Source organism: Nyctereutes procyonoides, unplaced genomic scaffold (genome assembly GCF_905146905.1).
Source record: "Nyctereutes procyonoides isolate TBG_1078 unplaced genomic scaffold, NYPRO_anot_genome, whole genome shotgun sequence".
Classification (NCBI taxonomy): Eukaryota; Metazoa; Chordata; class Mammalia; order Carnivora; family Canidae; genus Nyctereutes; species Nyctereutes procyonoides.
This window is the reverse complement of record NW_026575146.1, coordinates 57,636,423-57,657,545: the sequence shown is the minus strand read 5'-3', so window position 1 is coordinate 57,657,545 and position 21,123 is coordinate 57,636,423. Positions and strand designations below refer to the sequence as shown.

General features: G+C 40.6%; 1 protein-coding gene across 2 annotated transcripts in view; it reads left to right on the top strand.

Annotated features, from left to right (window-relative positions):
* Positions 1-21,123, top strand: part of LOC129500169 (uncharacterized) — a 136,051-nt gene that overhangs the window by 67,325 nt on the left and 47,603 nt on the right. For both annotated transcript variants that reach the window (XR_008662509.1, XM_055310314.1), the window contains exon 3: positions 16,175-16,431. Coding sequence is in view for 1 of the 2 variants with exons in the window: in XM_055310314.1 (XP_055166289.1) it covers positions 16,420-16,431 (12 nt within the window). In the remaining variant the exon portion in view is untranslated. The remainder of the gene's footprint in view (positions 1-16,174; positions 16,432-21,123) is intronic.

Here is a 21,123-nt window from a genome sequence, read left to right as displayed (position 1 = left end):
TAGACCAGGCAGCATTTGGGAAGGCTGGAAGGTTGGAAAAAGGAAAATCTCATCCTTTGTCTCCTACCAGTGCTTTTGCCATGCCCATCCCACACCCAATCATGGCAATATCCTTCCTACCACCCCTTGGTTCAATCAGGTTGAATACAGAATGCTATGAATATTATGGTTTGAATAGAATTGAGGTCCATCCATAGGAATTGTTTTTTGCAGCACACTTAGAGCTGCACATTTGTGTTCACGTATGTCAGAACAGTTGTCCCTGCATGAGCTGGAAAATGCCTAATGTCCTCCTCCTCCTAATGGTGTATAACCTACATGATGTATCACACCAATCTGTGAAACTCTTTTTAAAAATACAAGTGCAATTCCCTCAATTCTATCCTTAATCCTGAGAGTCTGAGTCAGTGGATGTTGGGATAGCCCACTGGAACCTACATTTTTTAAAAAAGATTTTATTTATTTATTTGAGAGAGAGAGAGAGAGCATGAGCAGGGGGGAGGGGCAGAGGGAGAAGCAGATTCCTTGCTGAGCAGGGAGCCTGACAAGGGACTGGATCCCAGGACCCTGGGATGATGACCTGAGCCGAAGGCAGACACTTAACCAACTGAGCCACCCAGGCGCCCCTGGAAAAAGATTTTAAAAATCTTAACAAATTATTTTGCTTCATGGCCAGAGCTAAGAACTATCTCTATACAATCAAGCTGCATAGCTCTTCTTCATAAAAACAGAGATAAAGCATGCCTTCTTTTGAGATGCAAAATCTTGGTTGACCTTCCCATTTTTGCTTTGTCTTCCACCAGCTGAAGGGCATAAAATGGAAGACTAGCTGAACTGAAAAAATTAGGAATACTTCCAAAGTAGAATGATTGGGCATCAAGTGAAATGAGGACAACCCAGGAGACCTTTTGAGAAGACTCTTAGCTAGTGTTAAGAACTAATAAGGTTATCACAGGATCAGGTAAAGGGTGTAAGAACCCAGGACAGAAGGACCCAGGTAGATTGAGTTACTGGATTTTACTCTACATCCAGACCTCCATTCTAATATCCCAAGCATTTGTTGACCAGGTGCCATGTGGGAGGTAGTGGCCATTGTCCATGCAGAACAGATTTTGTTATTATTCATGGTGGCAGAAGTGGACAGTGTCCCTCACAGTTTCAGTCAGCAAACAATTCAAGGACTATTTGAAGAAAGAATAAAATCCTCATTGTTGTCTGAAAACCTACTGTTGTCATTTGCTGGTTAGATCAAAAAAGTAACATCAAATATTACTTGTTGGAAGAAAATTCTGGAGAAAATAGTGGAAAAAAATTTTTTTAAAGAAATACTACATTCTTGATGCTCTTGATGACACAGACACAAATATCATGTGGAAAATGGGAACAACATGCCAGTTCTGAGTTGAAAGGGACAAGTCAGATATGAAGGAGTTTGGGATATAGTTGACTTGGTGGCTTTTTTTTCCTTTTTATTAATGGCAGATAATAGTGATGCATCTCATGACTGTTAGTGTCTTACATCAGTATAATATGGTATTTGTGTTGGTCTGTACAAAGGACAATCCTGGAAAGAGTTTTCCTTTCAATAGTTTCCTGCAAAGCATATATAAAACCTAAAACTACAGAGGGGGCCCAGGGGTCACAGGTCAATGTGTGTCTAACTTCCATAAAATAAGTTCTCTTTGAAAAAAGAAAGAACCACCACCATATATTTACATAATAATAATGTTTTTGAAGAAAACCAGCTTGGTTTCACTAAGAAGGAAGTATTGCTATTTCAGTGGAATATTTTTTTACATTTTATTTATTTACTTATTTGACAGAGAGAGACAATGAGAGCGAGCATGTGTGTGCATGCAAGCAGGGGAAGTGGCAGAGGGAGAGGGAGCCTGGAGTGAGGCTCTCTCCCAGGACCTTGGGACCATGACTTCAGCTGAAGGCAGACGCTTAACCAACTAAGCCACCAGGTCCCCCTTAGTGGATTTTTTGAGGAACTAGGTAGGCATGTGAACCAGGAACTGATGGATATAGCCAGGCATGCTTTCAAAAAATCTTTCCTATTGGAGGTCACTTGGCTACCCGAGAGTAGAACCCCTCAGGACCTATAGTCCCCAGGTACCTCTCTCATCTACATGCTGCCCTTATAATTTCTGATAGTAGCTCTCCTATAAACTTTACACTGCTCTTTTTCAGACTCACCATCTCTTTCTTCAAAGATAGATCTATTTTTTAATCTGTTTTTGAGGCCTGCCCATCCTCAAGCCTCTGCTCTGGAACACCCTCCAATCTGTCTAAATCCCTTACAACTAGGCAACATAGACCCCAGTTTGTCTAGGAGTCTTTGTTCATGCCTATTTTCCAGGCTTAATCTACACCTGAAAATGCTTTCATTCTAAAAAGCGTCCTGAGTAGAATATGGTGCACGGTCAACCTTCTTACAGCTGAGCTGAATGCACTGCATGAGGGTGGGTGGACTAGGGAAAATTAGAACAAGGCTCTCCGATCCCAAGTGTAGATACTTCACAAATGCAGTCAAATGGGTACATTAGTGACTTGGGAGCACACGTCACACCATTGTCTTGTGTTAAGCTTGTGGCTGATCTCAACCAAGCCTTTTGCACAAAGCCACATCTTCCCTCTGTCTGGTGGTTCTGGGATATTTGTTTCAATTTCATGATGTTAGAATTTGGCCCATTGTCAAGAACTTTGTCATCCAAAATGCTACCTTATCCCTTCCAATTTCCTGTTGTCAGAAGATAGAATCTTGCTTTTCTGTGTCCTTATCCATGTTCTGATTAAAGATACTACATAGGATAGTACGGTGGCACATCACCTCTTTTCAGCTTGACCTCTACTCACATCCCTGGAGTCATCTCACATCACAAACTCTTCCTCCTCTTGCTTGATAAGATCTCTGGAGAGCTCAGCAAATGCCTATTGGAACTTCACATGTCTAATGTAGAGTGTCTTTTCTTAATCTATGAATCTACATCTGGAACAAAAAAAGAAGAAGAAAGGAAAGAAAACACAGTTAAGTCTAATGTGACTTCTCTGTGACTGCACTTCTTTTTGGCCCCCACAGGGCCTTGCAAATGGAATGACTGACATAGAATAGGTCAGTGTTCAATGAATATTTGTTAATCCAATCATGATTCTTTTATTGAAAAACCAGCAGAAGAGCTTGCTCATGGCTCTTGCTGTGGAAAAAAAAAAAAAAGCCTATTTCTTTACACCTGTCAAGGACATCTGCTTAGGGAAGTCCCACACCCAGTTTAGGTCCATGCTGGAGTATGAATCGACTATTTGCTAATCATGTAAATATTATTGTTGAAGCAAAAACATGATTGAAGCTGGAAGTGTGAACCGAATGCAAGACGTGCCAGCTCTTTAATGTAAGCAATTAATTAGGCATCATCTTTACGTCTGGTGATAGGTCCCAGGGTGTTAATCAAATCAAATATCACCAGCTGCTGAGAGAATAGGCTCATTCAGGAGGCGTTCTTTGTACCCAAAGGGAGAGGGAGGTGGTACTGAAATGATTTCCTGAGACTCCAGTAGCTGAGGACCCCTCTAGAGGAATTCTGGGAAACTGCTTTGTAGGCAAATGTGTAACATCAGAAAACACTGTCCTGTCTTGAATCAGTGGAAGTGGTAGAAAGGGCTAGACAGCGTTGGGTTCAACTCCTGGTTCTGCTTCCTTCTAACCTTGGAAAAACCACATGATCTGTCTGAGCCTTAGTTTCTTCAACTTCAAAATGGAGGGGACAACACCTACCTTGTGCAGGGCTTTTATAAGGGTAAGAGACTATGTAGATGGCACTTGGGGCAATGCCCAGCCTGCAAGAAGGATCTCCTGAGGTGATCAGGGTGGGTAGTGATGGTGGTTGTTACCAGTTGAATGGGTTCTGATCCCCACTCTGCTGCCTACATGTCTTTTTTGACCTTGGACATCCCCTTGACTTTCAGAGCTTGCTCTTCTGTCTCTGAAAAGGCAGGAGTGGGCTAGATGGTGTTCCAGGGCTAAATGCCCATCATTCTATGACAGGATAGAATTGGGACAATTCAGTGGTAGGTGGAATGAGACATGGGAAAACCCCCCTGATATGTGGGAGGGTTGCCTCATCAAAAGGGTGGTGCTTTGTGGGACACTCATTCTCCTTCTTCCAACCCTGCCCGCGCCCCCCCCCCCCGCCCCAGAGTAGGCTGGAGGCCATGTACAATGAGCCCTCCTCTCTAGTCCTCACCACACCTGCCTGCTGGAGATCACTCAGCACCCTGACAAGGGTACCTGGAAGGAAAAAGTAAATTTGGGAAGGGAGGGGGAAAAGCCTGTATTGAACTAATAGGAGATTTAAAATATCACTTCTTTTTCTTCATTTTTCTTACTGCCAATTAGTACATGGTTGATGAAGAGGGCTCAAACATACAGTAAGTTAAAACTACCACCATTAGCATGCTATGTATGTCCTTCTAGTCATTTACATATAAAACAAAAATGAGTGAACATTACCACCTTATCTTAGAGTATACTTTTCTGGGTATTTTCCCCCTTCTTCGTCATTGCTGTTTTAACTTTTACTGATTTCTGTTAATAGCAGTACCTTGATTATTTAGCAGAGGCCTCCAAAATAGGATGCTTGCCTCTAGGGCATATAACAAAGCAATCAGGGAACAGGAAGAAAATTTTAGAATTTCTGTTGATATTTTTACTTCTCCTCTTTAAAATTGTATGTTTATTTCATAATATGTAAAAATATGTATGAAGGTAGACTGTCCAGAGCTGGATGGGGGTGCAAGGATACTATTAGAGATTTCAAACTCTAACTTTCTGCCCTTTCTACCAAATGTATAGGCCTTCATTCTCAGGCTGACAGCCTCATGTTTGCTGGTTGGCTACTTATGTCTGTGCTTTTTATCTACAAGAATCACAGGAAAGAATGAAGAATAAAGGACTTCCCTCTTTGCTTTTTATTCAAGAAAGGATATTTTCCTTGTCATTGGTCAAAATAAGGAAAGTTGGCAAATTGAAAACTTTCAGCTTCTCGGCCTCTGGTAAAGGAAGTCAAGGACATATGAATTGGGAATTGTTGGGTGTGTAGATCATCCATAGGTCTTCTACATCCTCACTCCAGGAAAACACACACATGTGCACACACACATGCACACACAGCTTACACAAGCAATTTCAGGAGGTGGAAGGAGACCTGCTCTATTGGGCCAATGAGAATGAATGGATGCTCTGCTCATCCAAATGCCAGGGAGCATAAGAGAAGCAACAGGAAAAGGACATAGAAAAGAAGACAAGGTGAACATCTATGAATAGGAGTGACAGATAAGGACAGCAGAGTGGCTCTGAGGTTATAAACAGCAGGATATTACAATAATAGTGAAAAATAAATATAATGGCAAGGAGAAGTAAAAAGGAAAAAGCAATACCACCATGGGAAACAGGTAAAGAGTCCTTTGGGTATCTGAAGATTAAGTGAGTGCACCCCCTTCCAAGGACCAGGAGTCAGCTCTCCAGTGTGGGTGGGAGTGGTGATGGTGCTGGTGGAGGAGGGGACCATTGAGGAAAAGTTGGGCCAAGTTCTATTAACCTCTGTAGAAATACAGGGCATGCATTAGGGCTTCAAAGGAGTTCTGAAGAAGGTTTGGTTACTTAGAGATTTGAAGTCTGATAGTCCAGCAGGATAAGCTCAGTTCTGTGGAATGCTGCCACATGGTGTTACATTAGGTATTATAAATAATTTCTAGTAGGGTTTATGATGGCAGCTTGTAGCTAGTTCCCTACACATTCGTAGGAACTGATCACAATGTTTGCATTAAACATGTTGCAGATAACAAACAAGTAGCACAATAATTAGCAGTGTCCCTGAAGCCATCTACAGGGCCTATGACAAACTCTTCCCAGTTGGAAAAATCCTAGACCCTCCAGTGTTTTTGGACATTGTAAATTGCAGAAGCAAAAAGTTTTTAAGAACAACAAGGTGTTTGAGCCACATATATTTTTCTCTAGGAAACTTGGTGGTATCAGGGAAAGATATTACTTTGGAAAATAAGTTAATGGGATTGACTCCTTAATTTCTCTTTCTTCAGTCTCATTGTTAGTGTATAGGAATGCCATTGATTTCTGGGCATTGATTTTGTATCCTGCCACGCTACCAAATTGCTGTATGAGTTCTAGCAATCTTGGGGTGGAGGCTTTTGGGTTTTCTATGTAGAGTATCATGTCATCGGCGAAGAGGGAGAGTTTGACTTCTTCTTTGCCAATTTGAATGCCTTTAATGTCTTTTTGTTGTCTGATTGCTGAGGCTAGGACTTCCAGTACTATGTTGAATAGCAGTGGTGAGAGTGGACATCCCTGTCTGGTTCCTGATCTTAGGGGAAAGGCTCCCAGTGCTTCCCCATTGAGAATGATATTTGCTGTGGGCTTTTCGTAGATGGCTTTTAAGATATCGAGGAAAGTTCCCTCTATCCCTACACTCTGAAGAGTTTTGATCAGGAATGGATGCTGTATTTTGTCAAATGCTTTCTCTGCATCTAATGAGAGGATCATATGGTTCTTGGTTTTTCTCTTGCTGATATGATGAATCACATTGATTGTTTTACGAGTGTTGAACCAGCCTTGTGTCCTGGGGATAAATCCTACTTGGTCATGGTGAATAATTTTCTTAATGTGTTGTTGGATCCTATTGGCTAGTATCTTGTTGAGAATTTTTGCATCCATGTTCATCAGGGATATTGGTCTGTAATTCTCCTTTTTGGTGGGGTCTTTGTCTGGTTTTGGAATTAAGGTGATGCTGGCCTCATAGAATGAATTTGGAAGTACTCCATCTCTTTCTATCTTTCCAAACAGCTTTAGTAGAATAGGTATGATTTCTTCTTTAAACGTTTGATAGAATTCCCCTGGGAAGCCATCTGGCCCTGGACTCTTGTGTCTTGGGAGGTTTTTGATGACTGCTTCAATTTCCTCCCTGGTTATTGGCCTGTTCAGGTTTTCTATTTCTTCCTGCTCCAGTTTTGGTAGTTTGTGGCTTTCCAGGAATGCGTCCATTTCTTCTAGATTGCCTAATTTATTGGCGTAGAGCTGTTCATAATATGTTTTTAAAATCGTTTGTATTTCCTTGGTGTTGGTAGTGATCTCTCCTTACCCACCATTTGCTTCAACGTGGATGGAACTGGAGGATTCTTTCCTTTTGATTTCAGATACTGTGAATAATAATAATGCTGAGTGAAGTAAGTCAATCGGAGAAGGACAAACAGTGTATGTTCTCATTCATTTGGGGAATATGAATAATAGTGAAGGGGAATATAAGGGAAGGGAGAAGAAATGTGTGGGAGATATCAGAAAGGGAGACAGAACATAAAGACTTCTAACTCTGGGAAATGAACTAGGGGTGGTGGAAGGGGAGGAGGGCGGGGGGTGGGGGTGAATGGGTGATGGGCACGGAGGGGGACACTTGACGGGATGAGCACTGGGTGTTATTCTGTATGTTGGTAAATTGAACACCAATAAAAATTAATTTATTAAAAAAAAAAAGGAAAATAAGTTAAAAAAAGGAAGGGCACCTGTGTGGCTCAGCAGTTGAGCATCTGTCTTCAGCTCAGGTCATGATCCCTGGGTCCCAGGATTGAGTCCCGCATCAGTTCCCTATAGGGAGCCTGCTTCTCCTTCCACCTGTGTCTCTGCCTCTCTCTCTCTGTGTCCCTCATGAATAAATAAAATCTTGAAAAAAAAAAAGAAAAAGGAAATCATGAAGTTGAAGAAGAATTCACAGATTTTTTTTTTCAGAGGAAGAAACACCTGATTTCTGAAAACAGCCTATATATCCTGAAAAATTTCCTGGAAATGGCATCACTGGTTAATTTGTATAAAGCATTCCAACTGTCAAACAGCAAGTTCTGATGCCTCCAAGTGCCCAAAGAGAAAAGTAATTTAAATGCATTTAATATTCTTACCTGTATCTGACTTGAAGTCCCACCTAGAGTAAACTTTTCTGTGCATACCACCTACTTGATGTCTCTCTCTTATAAGGACACAAGCCTTCATGGATTAGGATCCCACACATATGACCTCATTTAAAGCCACATCTTAAATATAGTCACATTGTGGGTTAGAATTTCAATATATGAAATTTTTTTGGAGGGGGAGACGCCATTTAATCTACTACAATTTGTTTGTACTTATCAAACTGTTTCATAGCATCTTATAACCCCAGCAATCCATATGCTCATCATGTGACCCTAATTCTGCAAGAAAGGATAGTTATGCTGCTTATACAGTTTAAGAAAACAAAGAAATGTATGCTCACTTTAGAAAAAGTACCATCTTCTGCAAATCAGCAAGACAAATACCTCAATGGAAAATGGGCTAAGATATAAGATCAAAATTCACAGAAAGGATAAATAGAAAAATCTAACAAGAACATGAAGAGATGCTCAAACTCATTAAAGAATGCAAGTTAAATTAACAATGAGGTATCTCTTTACATTTACTAGACTGGCAAAATCAGGATACTGCCAAGTGTTGGCAGGGACATGGGAGCATGGGAGCCCTCAGGCGCTGCTGATGGGAGTTTAAACTGGTGTAGAAATCCTGCAGGGGGCTCTGGTCATGATAGCAGATTAAGCCTGTGTATACTTCCTGACTCTGCAAATCCACTCTTGGGTATATATCAAGAAGGTATTCACAGAGTTCATGAGGATCCTAAATGAGTAAGGTGACAAGGCATTTTGTCTTGCCTAGGACAATTACAGTGTATATCTGCTGTCCTTGTGGAATTACTTATAGCAAACTTTCACTCTTAAAACTGTTCATCCTGGATATAAAGATTGTCCTCACAGCATATTTGTGTGTGTGTGGGGGGGGTGGTGCAGGGAGGGTATTGGAGGTAGTTTGGGGAGTGGAGATGCTAAATGTGTTGGGTTCATGCTGTTCAGCAGAGAGAAGTAACAGAGTCGATGTACCCTTAGCAAAATATATGGATCTTAAAAACATGGGCTGAATGAAAAAGAAACAGATTGAGGTTTATAACTATAGTTACATACCATTAAGATTCATGCATATAAAACTATATGTTGTATAAGAACACAGGGTAGCAGAACAGATTGCATTAAACACGTTGATATGGTTGCCTTGGGATAGATGAGGAATAGCAGTGAAATCAAAGGGAAGAAAGAAAGAAACTGAGAAGGGTCTTCTTAGACCAATGTTGAGCTATTGAGAAGTATCATTAACTCAGGCCACAGTATCTGAAATCAAAAGGAAAGAATCCTATCAGGATAGATAAAATCAAAGAATTTTTTTAAGCATTCAAAAAATTAAACTATAGCTTTCTTGAGAAATTGGTATTTGTTTGCTTCTTTAGTCTCGTAGGTTCTAAAATGCATTTAGTTCTGCTTAATAAGTATCTTAAATAGGTGCCCCTGGGTGGCTCAGTTAGTTAAGCATCTGACTTTTGATCTCAGCTCAAGTCTTAATCTCAGGGTTGTGAGTTCAAGCCCTGCATTGGGCTCCATGCTGGGTGTGGAGCCTGCTTAGAAAAAAAAAAAAGGATCTTAAGTAGGAAAAAAAAAAACCCATAACAATCATTGAGTGAGGAAGGCAGAATGGAGAGTGTATAGAACTAGGAAAGATAAGGCAAAGTCAGGTATGAGGTTAAGGTCTAAAATTCATACCAAAAGGTCTTATGGATTTTCTACAGATGGGTCTCACTTTTGGTGCTAAACTGCCCGAAGAAGGAGATGCCCTCATATACGTGATCTACAGTATCTGTAATAACAGCCACCACAAAACCATCCCAGGTACTAAGAAGCAGCCTGTTTCCCATTCTGAGAACAGAGAGAAATTTCTCCCTTGGGCTCTCATAAGGAGGGCATTGTGTAATGAAATAGTAACCTAGAAAACTCATCTTTACAGAGAGACTCATTCCAAAGCCATGTTGAATACTTAGATACTAATTTACTCTAATGGGGTTTGGGCTCCTTGGATTTCTGCAAAATAGGTTTCAGTTCCAGGATACTTCAGGAAATGTTCCTGAGAATGCAGTAAACCTGTGCGGCCCACAGAGATTTGGCCTCTTCCACTTGGTTACAAACCATCCATAAATTTGTGGTCATTACAGAATCTGCTAATGAAAGAAAAACAAACAAACAAAAAATTCTATTTCCAGATTCCAAGAGCACCATTTCCTTTCTGCTCCAAGAAGGGGGCAGGAGACAAGAGAGAATATTCTCTACTCTCTCTTCCTGAAGCACCTCTAGCAGCAATTAAATTTTTATTGACTAAAACACAAACATATTAGTTACTGTAGTAGCTACAGGAAGTAAATCTATTATGTGGAAACAGGGGCCACCATAAGACTGAAGGCAGCAAAAAGCAATGCATAATGGACGGTTTAGTGGCAGGCATCTGCAGAAAGAATCCACTCCGAGAGATGACTTCCAAATGGACATTTAGGATGTGTGGGAGAAGGCTGGGGGGGTAGGAGAGGGGAAGAGGCAATCTGGTGTTTGGTACATTCTGGGTTTGGAGCAAGTATAGTTTATCAGATTCTTTGGAAGCCTGGTTGAAATAACCCCTGAGCACTATCCAGGTATATTTGATTCTATTTTTATCAAATGGCCTCTGCTTATTAATTCAATATTTAAGAGCCTAAGAAAGGGAGGTATGGAAGGTTGGTGCCAAAATAGCTGTAATTATTACCTTTCCTGTATCCTGTATGTGACTTGGCAACTCATCTCGTCAATAGCTAGAGACTGTTTCTTAACCCCTTGAATGTGGGCTGGCTTGTCACTTGTGGCCACAGACTGTGGGGGAAGTCATGATGTGCTACTTCTAAGCCTAAGCTCTCATGAGGCCATAAATACTTCTCTCTCTCTCTCTCTCTCTTTCTCTGTCTGAACATTGTATAGCCACCATGGAAACACACCTAGGCCAACTTGCTCAATGATGAGAAGCAAGAAACATTTACTCTTACATCTTTGGCAGGTTGCTGGACTATACTAGCCATGTGTTAGATCAGTCAGCCCATGTGGCCCAAACACCAGGTGAGCACAAGTGCCTGAGTGAGCCCAGGAGAGAGCAGCTGAGCCTGTCCCAGATCAGCAGAGCTGCCCTGCTACCCTAGATGTGTGAGCAAAAACACATGCTAATTGTCTGAAGCCTCTGAATTTGGGTGTGGCTGTTACACAGCAATAGCTAACCAATACAGGATGATTCCCTGCAATAGTATTATAATTAATAGCAAATTTCCCCCAACTATTATAAATAAAAGGGTACAAATGAAAAATATTACAAATGAAAAACAATAACCACACCTTGGCATTCTGGTTTGTGTTTTGGGATCTTATAACCCAGTGAGCATGGAAGCCCCTGAGAACCTGAGTAGCTCTGAATAAGTAGACAAAATTTAGTTTCTAGGCTAGCAAAATGGAGGATCAGACCCTAGACAACTGGTTTTTAAAACTCTCCCACCTGGGATTCCCAGCATGACTGTGACAAGATAGCCTTATATCTCTCTTATGAATAAAGTCTCTGAAATTTAAGTCCCCAGTTTCCCCATCTCCTTCTACTTTACACGACGGAAGGTTGTTTACTCTTCCAATATCTTTAATTACTCCTACATTGCACTGCACCTGCTACTGCGAATTCTCTAGCAGTTCCTTTCTCGGGGCAGCGTTTTCCACTCTGCTGGTTTATGTCTCATCACCATCCTCAGGGAAAGAAAGCAGGGAAGCACACAGAAATACCTGTCACAAGTGAAGCTGGAGAAGACCAACTTTTAATTGGGTTCTACAGTGGTTTCTGTGGCCACTTCTGACCCCTGACATTTTCTTTTCTTTGAGTTTTGTCGTCAGTTTTATTGTGAGCAGCTTGGTTGGGCTTCATGTTTGCGGCAGGAAGGAGAGGCACAGCAAGACCTGCCCCCCTCTCCGGTGAATCACCAGCATCTGTTACACGGTGGCCGAGTCTCATTATTGCTGCTGCTGCTGTTGGGCTGGCAGATCTTTTGAGAGCAGGCATGGAGGGCTCTGGGATTCACTAATGACTCCTGGGGATGTGCCAGAGGAGGGTTACCGTCTTGGGAAGGCCATTGTGAACATGGGCCTGTCCGTGTCCTGCAAGAAATGAAAGAATCCTTTCCTTTCAGCCCTGCAATAGGAGGCAGTACCAGAATTCTTAGGATATCCCTACAGAAAAAGAAGTACGAATTAGGATCCAGTTTATAAGATACCTAGGCACTTTGGGGATCTTTTTTAGAAGTCAAACATTTTCTCACGCTCTTTCTCCTTTTGAGATGTTAAAGAATCAGAGCAGTATGGTATAATGATGTTTGAGATGGGGCTGGAGTGCTTGGTTTAGAGGCATACTTGGATTCCTGGCTCGGCCATGTGAACTGTCTGCTTTGTAGCCCATTATTTAGCTTTTCTGACACTTCCCTTCTTTTCTATGAAGTTAGAATGGTATTAACTTTGTCATGACGATTAAGTTATTTAAATGTGTGTAATTCCTAGGAAGTTTGGGACATAGATGTAGTGGATAAATGCAGTTCTTTTATTTTTCTCTCTTCTCACCTTTCCTGACTTTTAGTTTTTCGTTTGCTTGTTTTCTTGCTTGTGTACGTATTTTTTTTTTACTTTGTAGAATAAAGGATGTGTGTTTTAGAAAACAAGACTTTATACCAAAATCTTGAAACCTGTACTTTTAACCTAATAATCTCACTAATGTAAATGTGTACTCAAACAATGGCCCAATTTTTAGAAGTACAAAGGTATAATCATAAAGAGATCCTATTGTTGCTTCAAAAATATGTCCTTCCTGGTCATTTTCCTGTTTACCTTATTTTTTAAAAAGGCACTTTCCTCACCTTTTTTTTTTAAGTCATTTATGCTATTTGTTACTTATTCTCATTATTGTTTCCATGCAGTCAGTAAATTCCTATCCCTTCCCTAAACCGTTAAAAAATATATCATAATTAATTCCCCATGGGCTCAACATGAATCACTTCCTTCTAAAAAAGACTGTCAAATAGGATTATTTTTTTAGTCTAGGCAGCCAGTTTCCAGGAGTAGCAAAAATGTGGATTATAACCCATTTTACATGTTTATGCATCTATTGGGAGATATTTCATAATAATAAACTATGCCAGTCCTTGATAATATTTGGAATTAAATGGTTTAAGGGTACACTAAGAAAACACTCCAGAAAGCATTCAAAATGAAGTAAAGGGAATTCATCTTGACTACTCATTTGCTGCTTGCTCATCCCTATGCTGGGGTTTTCCAAGGAATTGCTTTTATAAAAACAAACACACAACAAAAACCCCTGCCAGTAAGCATTTTAACCCCCCATTTCCTGAAAGGAAAACTGAAGCTCCAGGATTTCAAATGGCTTGCCTACAGACCAAGAATTTGAACAAAGTTTGCTTGACTTTAAAAATCCATGTTCTTCCTTCTATTCCCAGCTGCCTCCAAGGCAGTGATTCTAACATTGGCTATACATTGGACTAATTTGGAAAACTTAAAAAAAAGAAAAAATCAGAAAACTCACACTATCCTATTTCAAGACTTATGTTAAGGCTTCAGGAATCAAGACTGTGTTCATTGGTGAAACAATAGACACATAGATCAGTGGAACAGAATAGAGAACCCAGAGATAGACTCAGACAAATATAGGCAACTGATCTTTGACAAAGGAGCAAGGGCAATGCAACAGAGAAAGCTTTTCAATAAATGGTGCTGGAACAATTGGAAGTCTGTACATAAAACAAAATTTAAAAAGTGAACCTAGTCCCAGACCTTACACTTTTACAAAAGTGAGCTCAAAATGCATGATAAACCTAAATGTAATATACAAAACTTTAAAACTGTTAGACTAAAACACAGAAGAAACTCTATGTGACCTTGAGTTTGATGATGAGTTTGTAAATATATGATGCAAAGCATGATTTATTAAAGAAAAACTGAGAAATCAGACTTCATTAAAATAAAAACTTCTGTTGTCTGAAAAACACTATAAAGAGAACCAAAGGACAAGCTACCAACTGGGAAAATATTTCCAAACACATATCCAATAAAGGTCTTATATCCAAAATTTACAAACAACTCTTAAAACTTAACAAGAAAACAATCAAATTTTTAAAAGGGCTAGAGATCTGAACAGCTGCTTGACCAAAGAAAGTATACAGATGGAAAACTGACAAGTAAAAAGATACTCAACATTATTTGTCATTAGAGAATTACAAATTAAAACAATAATGAGACAACATGACACATCTATTACAATGGCTAAAATTTAAAAACTGGCACCAGTAGCAGATAAGGATCTAGAGCAACAAAGTAATCTCATTCATTGCTGGTAGGAATGCAAAATAGTACAGACACTGAAGGATAGTTTGGCACTTTCTTACAAAGATAGGTGTAGTCTTACTACATCATTCAGTGATTGAGCTACTACATATTCACTGATTTGAAAATTTAAGATACTGTTTTGAAAATTTATATTCATACAAATAAATCTGCATAGGAATGTTTATAGCAACTATATTTATGATTTCCCAAACTAGAATCAACCAAGAGGTCAATGGATAAACAAACCTTGGTAAACATCTATACAATGGATGATTCTCAATGAACTATCAAGCCACAAAAAGACATGAATGAATCTTAAATGTAAGTTGCTAAGTAAAAGAAGCCAATATGAAAAGGCTACACATTATATGATTCAAATTATATGACATTCTGGAAAAGGCAAAAGTATAGACCAGAGTGACTTCCTTCAGAAGAGTACAGTAAGAAAAAAGGGACAAAAAACTAACTTTGTTCGGGGAAACCCAACACACACTGTCTCAGCCAAATGATTAGGGCCAATATCATTAGTGACAACTCATGTTGACCTGTGTACTCTTTATCTAATGTGATGAGAATGGCTTCATCTTATAGTCTTCTTCCCAAAAGCATGTAACCCCAGTCTGATCATGAGAAAAACATCAGACAAATCCCAGTTGAGGGACACTACAAAATATCTAGCCAGTACTCCTTAAAACTATCAAGGTCATCAAAAAAACAAGGAAAGTCTGTGAAACTCTTGTAGCCCAGAAGAGCCTCAGAAAACATGACAACTACATGTAATGTGGTGTCCTAGATGGGATCCTGGAATACAGAAAGAAAACTAGGGAAAAACTGAGGAAACGTGAAAAAATTATGGATCTTAGTTAATGTAACTATATTAGTTCATTTAGGGCATCTGGGTGGTTCTTGATTTCAGCTCAGGTCATGATCTCTGGGTCATAGGGTGGAGGTCAGAGTCAGGCTCTGCACTCAGTGGGGAGTCTGCTTGAGTTTCTCCCTCTCCCTTTGCAATGTGTGCATGTTCTCTATCTCAAATAAATAAGTAAATCTAAAAAAAAATAATTAGCTCATTGATGGTAACAAATGTACCATACTAATATAAAATGTTAATAATAGGGGGAAATGGGTATGTCTATGAGGTATATGGAAAATGTATGTCGTCTCTTTGTAATTTTTTCCATAAACCTAAAGCTCTTCCAAAATCAAACATTTACTTTAAAAAAAAATCTGTAATGCCTACTACTACACTGAGATTCTGATTTCCTCTGGTTTGTGGCCCAAGTCTTGAGACTTTAGAGCTGCCCAGGTGATTCCAGTATGTCTCCAGCAAAGTAAAGGAAGGGATGGGTTTCCCCTTCTCTTTCTTGTCTAATGGTAATAAATGCTTTGGCCTTGTCCTTGGTTAAATAGCAATGTGACTTAATCATTGTGGTGGTTTGAATACAGAGGTTCTTTAAATATACAGCCAGCGCTATGGAACTTGGAAAGTGATATTTTTCATTAAATGAAAAATCTCCTCCAAAAAGTGTTAAGTACTGTAAACAGTTGAGGAAAATAGTGAAGGGCAGACTATACCAAACACATCATCTGTTGAAATCTGTGCACAGCAGGAATGCCTTTAACTTCCTTCTGCTCTGCTGTGCCATGTGTCCATGGAGGTAAATCATCTCCAAAGTTTTAGGTGTGATGGGTTTGGCTTTAATTAGGTGGTAGGCTCATTCTCCAGGGTTTGGTTGTGAGATAAAAGCATCACGTGCTGGGGAGTGCATCTTAAAGGCTCAGGACTGTGAACTGAAGCCAGCTGTCTGTTTTTCTCTTACAGGAAACCTGGCAGCAGGGGTTCCTAGGGGTCTCATCTGGTGCCAGAGATGATCAGCTCCCCCAGTCAGGGAGGAAGGAATCCTCTTGACCCCAGCACCCAGACAAATCTCTGTGAAGAGACTGAGACTGAGATGCATCCTGTCCTCACACACAGACAATCCTGGTGCTTTTGGAAATGGTGAGACTACATTTTCTAGACTTGCACTGTTTGCTGAAAACCCCGAGAGGCCAGGAAATAATTGCTTCATGTCCATGAAGGTATGAGAAAGATTTATTTTCCCCATCATTTTTCTGCCTCAGAAATAGTAGTAGAAATTTCTGCTTTTTAAAAAACCTGTAAAAATATTAACCGCCAGAAAATATGTATTGATTCTTACACTATGCTAGGCACTGAGGGGGACATTTATAAAGTTAACAATTAATAGTGGCCTTTTATTCTTTCATCTAAGTAATGCCTGTGTGCACATCGAGTAACAGACATCTACTGGGTACGAGAGATTTAAAAAAACAAGAAACAAAGATTGGTTTCCTTTCTCAAGTAGACTATAGTTCAAAAACTCATTCCTAGAATGGTGGTTCCAACCAGAGATGACTTGGTCCCCAGGGGATATTTGACCCTATCTGGAGAAACATTTGGTTAGCGCTTCTGAGATGGGTGGGAGATGCTTCTGGCATTTAATGAGGGAGACCAGGGATGCACCTTCCAAAGCATAGGACTGTCTCCAACAACACAGAATTATGGGCCCCAGAATGTCACTAGTGTCAAGGTTGAGAAACCCCGCAAACCCCAATGGGCCCTTCCTTAAATCAAGCGCACACATTCTCCAGGTGCGAATTAACAAAGCAAACTTTGAAGCCACCTCCTGCCCCCCCTTTACCAGATGGGGTTGCAACAGGGGAGGGTCCCTGGCTGTAGAGAGAGGAAAGGTTACCACCTTGCCATTCAAGCAGGATATGGTGGCACTGTTCAGAGGACAGTCAGCAATTCTGTTTTCAGCTCCCAGCCTCGTAAGTTTGACAGTTCAGGACAGGGGCCACATCCAGTTAAATCAGGCTGCTCCACAGATGACCTGAGCCTTCTCCTTTTTATTAAGAGCAGCCGCAGTCAGCCCTGGACATGCAGAAGTCTTTCCAAATACAGCTGAATCTTTCAACACCACAGATTTGATCTGCATGGGTTCCCTTATATGGGGCTGTTTTTTGGCAAATGCAGTACTGTGAATGTATTTTTCTCTGCCTTACGATTTTCTTAAGAACCTGTTCTTTTCTTTAGCTTTATTGTAAGAGTATGATATATAAGATACATAACATTTAAAATATGTGTCAATTGACTCTATGTTATCAGTAAGGCCTCTGTTTACTAGTAAAGTTTTAGGAAAGTCAAAAGTTGTTTAAGGATTTTTGACTGCGTGGAGGGTCCATGCTCCCAACTTCTGAGTTGTCAAGGGCCAACTGTGATACTACTAAAAGTCTTGTGACACTCTTAAAACTTAAACGTAGCATTTGCTCATCAGTTGAAACTACCATAAAACTTTTGTCTTGCCTTATTGTGTGTATTAACCACCAGTTAAATTTACAAGTGGCCTTGCTCAATATAACCATGAGCCACATGTGGCTGTTTAAACTTAAATTGCTTGAGATTAGATACAATTTAAAATTCATTCCTCCACCACACCAGTCACCTTGAAAATGCTCACCAGCCACCTGTGTCTCCTGGCTACTTGACTGGACAATATGGACAAAGAACATTGCTATCATCACAGAAAGTTCTATTGGACCACACTGCCTTACAAGCCATTTCTAGGGATCCTTGCCAGCCGGCACAGTTCTTGGTTAAACAGGCTTGTGTTCTAGCAGCTGAGGCACCAGGGCAAATGCTTTACATTATTTCTTCATCATCATCTGTTAGAAAGACAGATGTGTTTTGCTGGGGTGGTGGTGGAGGGGACCACCTTTTGTCAGACCTGCAATTTTGTGAAGGGTTTATGTGATGGATGTTGGGTAATGTATCCAATCATTGAAACTTATTTTCCAGAAGGTGTAACAATGTAAAATTTAAGTAGATAACCTCTATAAGGCATTTCTGATCTAAGTCAAGTGTGTATTGTTAAATATTAATTCCATTAAGGTGTGTCAGCAGGGAATTAAGATATGTGACCCAAATATATTTCTTTCTAGTAATTGAGTATAATAGAGAACTAACGCTCAGTGGATCTTAACCAGGAAAAAGTCGGGATGAAGGGAGGAGGGAGGATCAGAAAGCCTTGGGAGCGCCTACAAAATACATAGGTTTCCCCCCCATGTAGGGTTTGTCAGGATGGTGGGGTGGGTGGGTGGCTGGCTGGGTAGGGAAGATCTTGCACATGTATATTTTGAAAGTGTTTCCCTTGTCATGCCACTGTACCCAATCCAGGTGAGTATTGTTTAGAGACATTAAAGGAAAATAACAATGTGCCTCTTTTCTGTTGTATGATGGGCAGAAGTAGCTTTAAAAAGACACCTGGGATCCACCTTTATCTATTATTCTTTGGTGGGCCCAATTCTGTCTCACCATCGCCTCTTTCAAAAGACTCACTGGTTGTTCCTGGCTACCCCTCCCCAAGGTCATTTAGAATTATCAACTGGGTTTAGAACAGCTGCCGTAGGCCATTCTTTCCAGTATCAGTATTTGTTTCCAGCAACTTGTGCAAGCTGTATATCACCATCTCTGCTTGGGTGCATTTTCTTATCATTGCCTGAAGTGTTGATATTGTGTGCTGCTCATCAAAGAGGTGTCATATGCCCTGGGGGAGGGGGGGTGGCCAGAGAGGACACTGGGTTTAAGAAATTGAGGAGTAACTTTTGCTCAGGTTGAAGGGTATATACTTCCGTAGGAAGGTGGGCCAAGGGTGTGTGAGCACCGCTGAAAATATTTTCTAAAAGGACCTCATCAAGCCCTTGCACATCTGTTTAGGTTGAGAGTTCAGAGTTTGGTCCTAGAGTTTGGCTCATTTTTGTTAAGAGTAGAAGGCTGTTACTAACTAGAGAGAAGCCTAACAGTCCATCAGATTGAGGGCTAGCTCTGCTGATAGAAAACTTAAACACCCTTATCCCAACCCTTATTTAAACTGGAGTTTCACACCATGTTTTCAAGATATATTCAATTCAAATGGACTTATGTGTGTTTTTCACTTTTGTTTTCTCTGTTAATGCATTTAAAATGCCTCTACTCCATTCCACATTTTCTTTATCCTTGGTTTCAGAGTTTCCTTTGGCAGAAACCCAGTTTTCCCTACGTTATGTAAAATGCTGATCACTTGGGATTTTAAAAGCATAAGGTGGGACTCATATCATTGGGAAACTATCCAGAATATAAAGTCCTTTCAGTGGCATGTTGCACAACATATGACATAAGCAAAAATATTCTAGCATTCCCAGCAAATGTCCAACCCTAGCTTCCTACGTCTCTTTGGGACAGCAGAATCTGTTGATTGCAAAGGTAAAAAATAAGGTATGAAACCAAGGAGACTGCAACAGACTGTAAATCAGTAGGTTTGGTTCCATCTCTGAAAAGTCTTTTTGAATGTTTCTCCATTGGGTCTCCCAGGGCTTGGAATGTCAAGAATGTGAAATGCCCTAAGATTCTGGAGACCTGTCTTGTCATGGTTTGTTTTTTCTAGAATACCCAACTAAAAGGGGGAGGAGAATCTTAAAGCCATGTATAATTTTGGCTAAAAAATTTCAGTAATCCCAAGGAAGGAAGGAAGGAAAGGAAAGAAGAAAGGAAAGATGGATGGACTCTAGAGTGGCTTGAGGAGACTGCATCATTAATAGCCAATATAACTGTCTGTTATGCACCAGACAGTATGATAGGACGTGGCTACATGGCATGATAAAAAAATATATTTGGTCTTTGTCCCCATTCCTGGCACAGAGCTCCTAAAATCCTTGGAACTTTCAGTGTTAGGAGTATCTTTTGTATACTAATGAGGTGACTGAATACAGGTCCTTAGATAGCTTCAGAAACCCACCATGTGAGAGGGCTATGAATATCAGCTTCCAACCGCTAGGGAGAAGAAAGGCTGGAGATTTAATTCAATCACCAGTGGCCAGTGATTTAGTAAATGATTTAGTAATGAAGTTTCCATAAAATCTCTGAAGCAGTGGGGCTCACGGAGCTTTCAGGTTGGTTAAGATGTTGATTTGCTGAGTGGATGACATTCAGAGGGCACAGAAGTTCTGGATACTCCCTCCCCCCCCCCCCCCCCACGCCCCATACATCGCCCTATGAACTTTTTTCTTCCATTTGGTGTTGCTGAGTTACATCCTTTGGAGAAAAGCTGTAATAGAAAGTCGAGTGCTTTCCTGAGCTGTTCTAGCAAATTATTCAACCTGAGTGGGAGTCATGGGAACCTGCAAATCTGTAGTCAGTTGGGCAAATGTGCAGGTTTCCTAGGGACCCAATTTTTGTGGCTAGTATCTAAAGTGAGAGCATCTTGTGGGACCAAGCCTTTACTTTGTGGGGTCTTTGCTGACTTTGAGTAGCATCAGCACTGGATTGAAGTATTGGATACCTGGTTAGAGCACTGGGAAATTGATTGGTATTGGAATGATGTAGCTGGGGGATAAAATGGTGAACAAGAGCAAATATGTTTCTGCTCTTAGAAAATTTACGAATACCTTAATGTGTCTGTGGGGTCATATTGCACAGGGCCACACATCATCCACCTCCAGGTCCACTCATTATGGTCTTTGGAGACTGACCCTTACAGATCACATCCCTGGCCCTTTGTCTCAGGTTGGATCTGACTAATGGGGAGCCCTGGTGGGAAACTGGAGGGAGGGAGAGTGAGTGAGGTCAGTCATGGTACTTCCTTTCCTCACTTTGTCCTTGGGAAGATGCCTTGGGCTGTGTCCCTAGACCACCGAATACCACTGCTCCTTTCAAGACCATCTTCTCTACATGGCTTT